The sequence below is a fragment of the Triticum dicoccoides genome, chromosome 7B (genome assembly GCF_002162155.2).
Source record: "Triticum dicoccoides isolate Atlit2015 ecotype Zavitan chromosome 7B, WEW_v2.0, whole genome shotgun sequence".
Taxonomy (NCBI): domain Eukaryota; kingdom Viridiplantae; phylum Streptophyta; class Magnoliopsida; order Poales; family Poaceae; genus Triticum; species Triticum dicoccoides.
The window spans coordinates 460,898,238-460,907,258 of NC_041393.1; the positions used below are offsets into that span (position 1 = coordinate 460,898,238).

At 43.4% G+C, this 9,021-nt stretch overlaps 1 protein-coding gene across 1 annotated transcript; it reads left to right on the top strand.

Annotated features, from left to right (window-relative positions):
• Positions 1-201: 201 nt before the first annotated feature.
• On the top strand, positions 202-1,684 carry LOC119338987. Its single transcript, XM_037611183.1, has 3 exons — positions 202-1,111; positions 1,199-1,563; positions 1,673-1,684. Exons 1-3 carry the CDS (start codon positions 235-237, stop codon positions 1,682-1,684), a joined length of 1,254 nt encoding a protein of 417 aa, XP_037467080.1. The 5' UTR covers positions 202-234.
• The last annotated feature ends 7,337 nt before the right edge of the window (positions 1,685-9,021 follow it).

Genomic DNA, 9,021 nt, shown 5'->3' on the forward strand with positions numbered 1-9,021 from the left:
TATGTCTTCAAGATGAATGGGGTGGTTTATCATCATATTGGTCCTCTTCTTCCTTCGGGGAATAGTGCGCCAAAGTATGCTCAGCTTTATATGGTGGACTCTGCTGATGAAGTGCAGTTGAGAATTAGTGCCTTTGATCGTCAAGGAGCTGAAACGCTTGATCCTGATCCAGGCATTGTGACTTCTGTTATTGCTATGTTAAATAGGCATCATAAATTGGTGCATAAGTTTAGAATGGCTAGGGCAAATCCGTGTTCTCCTTCTGCTCCTAGGGTGGCTATACATTTTATGGGTGATGAAGGCGGTGGTCATGGTGACCGTTTTTCTGGTCCTGCTTCATGTGAGGTGGCTGCTCTTATTGTCGGCGATTACACGCCTGAATGTAAAAGATTTGATGTTATTGCTGAAACTCGCTCTGGTTTTCTTCAGCATGTCTCTTCGTTGAATTCGAGTCTTATTCCCCTACAGTATCCTCTGTTATTTCCCTTTGGTGACAAAGGATTCCATCTTGGTATCAAGTATATTGCTACTGTTGGGTTTCATGGAGATGGGCATTGTAATATTGGTGGACGTTTACGTGGTCGTTCTTCTCGAGGGCAAGTATCTATGATGGAATATTATAATTATTACTTCCATTATAGACGGGGGGAGCCAAATCCTTATACCTGTTGCGGTCGTTTGAGCCAGCAGATAGGTGTGAATTCTTATTCTTGTGTGGAAGCTAATCGTTTGGACTTTCACTTTCAGCAACAAGATGATTTATGTTCTGAGACGTATCAAGGTATTACTGATGCTGTCGGACAGGGTGCATCAACTGGTGAGAATTTGGGGATTCAGTTTATATTACATTCGAGTTTTACGGGTGGACCTCGGTACATGGTGCTTAATTACCATGATGGTATGGCTATTTGTCGCGAATATGGTGCTCCCGGTCTTTTTGTCACTTTTACATGCAATCCAAAGTGGCAAGAAGTTGGTGATGCTCTCGCATATGAAGGTGGTCAGACTCACGTTGATCGTCCTGACATTGTTACGCGTGTTTTCAATATAAAATTTGAAGAATTTTTAGAAGATGTAAAGGATGGATCAGCATTTGGAGCTATTCAAGCTTGTGAGTTATTATTTATTTTCCCTGCTGTCCCATTGTGGTCTCCTTCTTTGAATTTAATTATTATTATTTTGGTTATACAATTTTCAGATTTGTATGTGGTGGAATTTCAAAAGAGAGGGCTTCCTCATACTCATACTCTTATCTGGCTTAAAGAGAGTACGAAGGATCCTTCGCCTGCTTTTATAGATAATCTGGTGTGTGCTGAGTTACCAGATCCAATGGTTGACCCTTTGGGATATATACTTGTGGATGAATTCATGGTTCACGGCCCATGTGGTATGTTGGATGACAAGTGCCCTTGTATGAAAGATGGCACTTGCTCAAAGCGATTTCCAAAGTCTTTTAACAGTGAGACGATGGTGGATGAGATGGGGTTTCCTGTATATCATCGACGCCCCTCTGCTAATTTTGTTCTTAGAAAGAAGGGGACTCTTCGTTTGGATAATCAATGGGTTGTCCCCTACAATATGAAATTACTCAAAAAGTTTCAGGCTCATATAAATGTTGAGTGGTGCAATAAGACAAATCTTCTTAAGTATTTGTTTAAGTATCTCACAAAAGGCCCTGATGTAGCACGGTTCCGAATCCGTTCTGAAAATGAAAATAGAAGCGTGTATGTTGTCCGTAATCCAACTGGGAGGAATGAAATCGATGAATATGTTAAATGCAGGTTAATACATTGGTTTGTAAATTTGTTCTGCTTACTCTATGTGTATTCTGTTCATTTATCCTATTTATTCAGTTTTCTGTTGTTTCCTGTAGGTATTTATCTGCTTGCGAATCATTTTGGAGAATGTTTGGCTATGATATTCATGGTCGACAACCTTCTGTCGAGAGATTAGTGGTGCATATGCCTGCTATGAATCGAGTTATTTTTCATGAAACTGATGATTTGGAAAGAGTACTAAGTAATCCATCTGCTCATAAAACTATGTTAACTGAATGGTTTGTAGCTAACCAGCAACATCTTAGTGCTCGGACATTAACTTATTTGGAATTCCCTTCTAAATGGTGTTGGGATAGCAAAGAGAAGATATGGTCAAAGCGAAAACGACAGCAAAAATTGGGCAATAAGATTGGTCGTATCTACCATGTGCATCCAAGCACAGGGGAGTTATTTTTTCTTCGCATGTTGCTTATGATTGTTCCTGGTGCTACTTGCTTTGAAGATCTCAAAGTTTACGATGATGTTCTTTATGATACTTTCAAGGAGGCCTGCCAAGCCAGAGGATTGGTAGGAGATGATAATGAGTGGTTTAGGTTGTTTGATGAAGCAATTGTTTGGGCTACTCCGTTTCAGTTGCGCCATCTATTTATGGCAGCATTGTTACATTGTGAAATATCTAATGGTCGTGCTCTTTTTGAGCGTTATTGGCCAAGTATGGCAGAGGATATTTCTTATCGTCTTTCAATGGCATTGGGCAACCGAAGATATGTTGCGCCACCTGAGTTTCTTTATGAACAAGTTTTGCGTGAACTTGGTTCCCTTTTTGCTAAGAATGGATCGTGTTTGTCAGCGTTTAATTTGACAACACGACCGATTTCAGTAGATTCCGACTGTCAAAATAGACTTGTGGCAGAAGAAATGAGGTATGATACAGTCAAATTAGCAATTGAGGCTAAGTTTACATATGAAAAATTAAATTGTGAACAGAGGGCCATATATGACGAGATTGTACATGTTGTTCATGTCGGGAAAGGTGGCCCATATTTTATATCAGGTTATGGTGGGACTGGTAAAACATTTCTTTGGAATTCTATCATTTCCAATTTACGATCAGAAAGAAGAATTGTTCTTGTTGTTGCTTCTTCGGGCGTTGCATCTGTACTCCTGCCTGGTGGTCGCACTGGTCATTCTAGGTTCAGGATACCAGTTGACATTACTGATCGCAGTCAGTGTAGCATTTCCAGAAATTCTCATTTGGCTGAATTATGTTAGAAAGATTGCTTGATTCTTTGGGATGAAGCTCCTATGACACACCGTTGATGTTTCGAAGCCCTTGACCGGACTTTGAAAGATGTTCTTTCTGTTGAAAATAAGGAGAATGCTCTTCTACCTTTTGGTGGAAAGGTTGTCGTGCTTGGTGGAAAGGTGTGGAGGATGGATGGATGGACAGAGAGAAGTGACCAAGTGCACGCGGGGTCAAAGGAGTGCTCCTCTGGCCCACGGAGAAACACAATCTCAGATGTATCAACTAAATGTATCGTTTCATCTATGGACTACTTTGTCCTAGACAAATATTTCAAACAAACTTACCAAAAAATACAAAATAACTAAATAGCTAATTAGTCCGAGTGGCGCGGCGCGCCGCCGCGCACTACCCGCTAGTTTATAATTAGGGCCAGATAGGTCTCTCTCCAGCCACTCATATACAGATTTAGTAGTGAATCTACCTCCACTATTCAAGGACCAGGAGATAACATCAGGGTTCTCATTCAGGGGCTTCTTCTTAGCCTCACACACCATCCAATTCCATTGTTCTTCCAGCTCTCCAAAGAGCCTACGTCTGAAGGTTATATTATAGTCATTGTCTACAAAGGAGGCAACAGTACAATCTTGATCATGACAGATATCATAAAGAACAGGAAAGCGTTCTCGCAGGATACAATTATCCAACCATGGGTCGTGCCAAACCCTTGCCAAGTCACCTTTTTTAATGGCGATTTTTCTTCCAGCCATATAAGTATCTTTGACCTTCATGATGGATTTCCAACAAGGAGAATCAGAGAAGCGACTGCGGATGTTCGCGACGGTTTTGTTCCTAAAATATTTTGCACGGACGATGCACTACCATAGACCATCACCAGTTTCCAACTTCCACCACCACTTCACAAGCAGGCTGATATTTTGCTTGTGAAGGTCTTTTATACCCAAGCCACCAATTTTTTTCTATCGGCAAATTCTAGTCCATTTAACCATATGATAAGCTCGCTTCTTGTTCTTCCTCCTCCAAAAGAAGTGTCTGCGATGTTTATTGACTTTTTCTATAAAGGTTTTGTTGAAAAGAAACATCGACATCAGGTAGGATGGAATACCATCCAAACTGGAGTCTAATAAGGTGAGCCTAGCACCAGAGGAGGCTGCATATGCCACACACGCATCCAATTTCTTAACCATCTTAACATCCAGGGAATCCAACTCAATGTTCTTAAGAGTGGAATAAGTAACTGGAACTCCCAAGTATTTCATAGGTAAAGACCCCACACTGCAGCCAAATAGATCAGCATATATCATGTCTATATCATTATCCCCTCCCACCACAAACACTTCGCTCTTATCATAGTTAATCTTTAACCTAGACATGAGTTCGAAAAGATACAACAACAACTTGATGTTCACAGCTTTGTCAATATCATGTTCAAAGCACAGGATAGTATCGTCTGCGTATTGAAGGATGCCTACCCCTCCTTCTATCAGCCCAGAGGCAAGCCCCTTAATGAGATTATTTTTCTGGGCAGAAATGACCATCTTAGTCAGGCATTCTGCCGCAAGATTAAAAAGGAATGGGGAATGTGGGTCACCTTGCATCACCCTCTTAGCCCTCTGGATATAAGGTCCCATCTCATCATTGATCTTAACACTAACCGTGCCATTCCTAAGGATTTGAGACACCCACCCACACCACTTTGAGTTAAACCCACGTTTAACATGACAATCCAGTAAGAACTCCCAGTTAACTTTGTCATAGGCTTTCTCAAAGTCAATCTTAAAGATTACTCCCACATCCTTTTTCACATGAGTATAGTGTAAAACCTCATGCAAGGATAGAATACCGTCGACAATATGCCTCCCCTTAATGAAAGCATTTTGTTGGATGCTAAAGATTTTGTTAGCAACCTTCGCAGCTCTAAGGTCCATCACTTTCGTGATCAATTTATATGGGCATCGCAGCAAGCATATGGGTCGATATTGCTGTATTCTGTTTGCCTCTGCAGATTTAGGGAGTAACTTGATAATGCCATAGTTCAAGCGTTGAACATCTAATTTTCCCTCATAGAAACACTCAAAGAGATTGAACAACTCCGGATTCACAATGTCCCAACAATGTTGATAGAATTCTGCAGGAATATTGTCCGGTCCAGGAGCGCGATTAGGTTTCATCGCAAAAAGCGTTGTTTTAATTTCCTCAAGAGAAAAAGGGCGGGTCAGGTATTCATTATCCTCAGGCACGATGTTTTCATCTTGGACCACAGAGAAGCATCAATTTGACAAATATTACCAGGGGCTGGTCCAAACAGTTCTCTATAGTATTCAGTAGCATGGGACAACAGGTTTTTGGTCCGTTCTACAATCACTGTACCACACTCCAATGAAATCATGGAGTTTTTCCTACGACGCCCATTGGCCACTTTGTGAAAGAAATCAGTGTTGTTGTCCCCCTTTAGGAGCCATCTCCCATTCGAGAACTGGTGCCAATGAGTCTCCTCATCGATGTACATGTCATTAAGCTCAACTAGGATATTCAACTTCCTAGTATAGGCCTCCCCACACAGGTCATTATCTTCCTCCATTCTCTCCAGCTCCTGAAGCTCGAGTCTGATAAGATTTTTCCTAATCTTATTCTGACCAAAAATGTTGGAACCCCATCCCTTGAAGAATTTCTTAATTCTTTTCAACTTGATATTTAAAATATCAATAGGATCAATAGTGTAAACAGGCTGCGCCCAAATTACATCCACTAGAGGAAGAAACTCAGGATTGCCCAACCAAGCATTATCAAATTTGAAGCATCTACTACCAGGGGTTCTAGGTGAAGCCACCCCCCATCCAAGAGTAAAGGATTATGGTCAGAGATCTCCTTGACTAATTTTTTAACAGACACAAGAGGATAAAGGTCCTCCCAGTCCGAGGACATTAAAATTCTATCCAGCTTTTCCAAAGTAGGGCGCTCTTGATTGTTTGACCAAGTGTAACAACCTCCTGACATGTGAATCTCCCTCAGCCCCAACAGGTGTATAACTGATTTGAACACATCAGAGAAATGAGACAGAGGCGTTTTCTTGTTCTTCTCTCCACTATGACGAAGGATGTTAAAATCTCCACCAACTATAAAAGGGATAGTGGTCTTGTGGCGCATAGATGACATCTCAGCTATAAACTCCAGTTTATTTTCATCTTGAGCAGCCCCATAAACTACCAACAAGGCCAAACTACAATTCTTACTCTTATCGAAGAGATTGATTTGTACAATAAACTTCCCATGTTTCACTTCCATGATATCAAACTTATCTTTATTGATCCCACAAAGGATGCCCCCCGATTTCCCCCTAGAGGGATTCCACTCCCACATAAATTTTTGGTGTGGGTCCAATTTTCTGAAAAAACAAGGAGTATAACTACTCTTCATAGTTTCCTGTAACCCAAGGAAGTCAACCTCATTGGCATTAATCATGTCAGTGAGGCAGGTAGACATGCCTTTCTTACCTGCCCCCCTATAATTCCAAAATAGGCCAATCATTTATAACGATCAGGTTTATCCCTCATCCTGGTAGGTCTGCCAGGATTCTTAGCAGCCCTACCCTCTCCCTCCTTCTTTTGACTTCTAGTCATGGGTCTAACAGGGTCTTTATGGGGCGAAATGACCACTGTTCGTCTTCGCTGGTTTCTCTTCTTTTTTTGTTTAGATTGAACAAGAATAAAAGGTTCCTCCTCATCTTTATCTTCCTCCCATGTTAAGGACAGAGGAACACTGTTTCCCAACCCATCATTAATAACAATCTTGGGGGAATCTCTTTCATTTTTCTTATCTAGAAGTAAATTCCTAGATATCTCTAGCTCACGAATGACATTAACAGTATCAAAGTTGTCATCAGGAATTTGTACTCCCATAAGGGAGGCACGCAGTACAATTTCAGTATTAGATAGCACAGAGAACTGATTTTTTGTGTTAAGCATATTTTTACCTTCAAGGTCTCGCTTCTTCATTCTATTAGCAGCCTTGTCCTCCATCTTTTCCAGCTTCTCAAATTGTCTGCGTGAAGTTAGTTCTTCAGATATCACCACTTCCCTGAGGGAGACCCAGTGGGCGATTCCACAGTGTAAACACTGCAATCCCCTCCCCCCTCTGTCGAACCTTCTTCAAGAGGGACGATATGAGGCAGAGAGGGCCAACTCACATAATCTAACAAGGGAGGGAACACAGGCCCATGCGAATTTTCATAATGATGCAAAAACATGGGAGAAGGAGGAACATGGGTTTGGATGATGTCCCAAGCACTCGTTCTGTTGGCAGGAAGCACCCCCCATCCTCACAACTCATCTCATCATCAATGTTCCCAGAAACTGTGTTATTAACAGGAGAATCATAATATGACATTTTCCCCTTATCGTGCTCTCTTGCCATAGCCTCAATGAGCAGCTCAGTATGATTCCCTTCGTCACTATCCTCCTCTTCCTCATTCTCAACAACAGTAGCTAATCTCTGTGAATTTTTATCATAGTTTTGTGAAGACTGATTCCCCACCATAGATGCATCAGTTTCCCCTTGCTCCGTAGAAGAAGCTGGGTATGAGTCCACCCTAGCTTTTTTGGGGACTGAGGGGGATGCACTGCTGTCAACATCAATGGAGGTTTGATTTTTTTCTCCCCCAATAGAGATCACTTTCTCAACCTCATAGAAAAAGTCAAAGAATTGTTCACCCAACATCCCTTCGGCAGAAGGGGGAATTTTCTTGACCTCTCTGCACCCAAGTAATATCCTGACATACTCAGGTTTATGTAATGTTGCCTCATCCACTTCCAAGGTTATACCAACCAGCCCCCCAGCATATGCAGCATGCTCAGAGCATCTTTTTTCTAGTGGGATATTTCTTACACGAACCCATGCTTTTTCCATACTCCCTTTAGCGCCCATAGATGCAGACCATGGAGTAATGCAGACAATGATATAACCATCTTTCAAAGGGAGACGTTTACCATAGCAGCACGCCCTTTCTACTTCACTGGCATTAGGAAACCGCATGACAAATTGAGTGGGACTAATGGAACGAGCAGTGCAGCGCCATTTTTTCTTGCCAGGTTTATGAGCAAAAATGCAATTGAATTCATGTTCTATCTCCTTCACTGTAGCGACCCCTTCTATGACAGTGATAACTACGTTATTGGTTTTCTCATAACTCTATTTAGAAGCACACAGATCAGGAATATAGAAAAAGCCCTGGCCAGGTGATTGAAACCCGCACAACATAGGAACACACTCCCACGGCCTCAACGATTGACATAACTGAGCCATATGACCAAGCTTGTTGCATTTCTCGCAACGAATAGTAGGGCAACGCGGAGTGAAATGACCTGAGTTGTTGCAGTTGAGGCATCGCTCCTCGGAGCTCTTGGTGGCCGGAGTCGTGGTCGAATCTGCGGCAGGGGGTGGAGTCGCGTCCTTGGGGGCCGCCATCTTCTGAGTCCCCCACTCCTTGGCCCCTCCTCCCACCGCCCGCGCCGCCGCCTCCCACTTGTCGCTGACCCCGCCGCCCGCAGATCTGGAACTCCCGGCCGCGGCCGTCGACAGATCCGGCCGCTGCCACACCATGTTGCGCGTCTGGTTGGGTGGCGGAGGTCGGCGTCCACCCCCGAGCCCACCACGGCCAGCGAAGTCGCGTCGCCCTCCAAATCTCCCCCCGCCTTGATCCCCCATCGCCTTGGATGGATCGAGACGGATCTTCGAGCCCTCTGCGACTTGCGCAAAGGAGCGGTCGTCGCCGCCAACCTTGCCACGCCACCAGCCGAAGGAATCGCGCGGCGGGGGTGGAGAGGAGGAGGAAACCCTAGTTTTCTCCCACAGGTGGCCGAAGAGATAGGCGAGATGCGAGTCGGATCTGGTATGAGTGGTGGTAGGTGGGGAACTGGGTGCGCCCACGCCCCCTCGGTGCCCATTAAGTACCTCGACGCCATTGCCGTGGATGGGCCCTGC

Excerpts from the sequence above, each read along its gene's own strand:
- LOC119338987 (XM_037611183.1), top strand. The coding sequence starts at position 235 with ATGGCTAGGGCAAATCCGTGTTCTCCTTCTGCTCCTAGGGTGGCTATA. Across the intron at positions 1,112-1,198 it reads ATTTGGAGCTATTCAAGCTT|ATTTGTATGTGGTGGAATTT; the intron begins GTGAGTTATTAT and ends TACAATTTTCAG.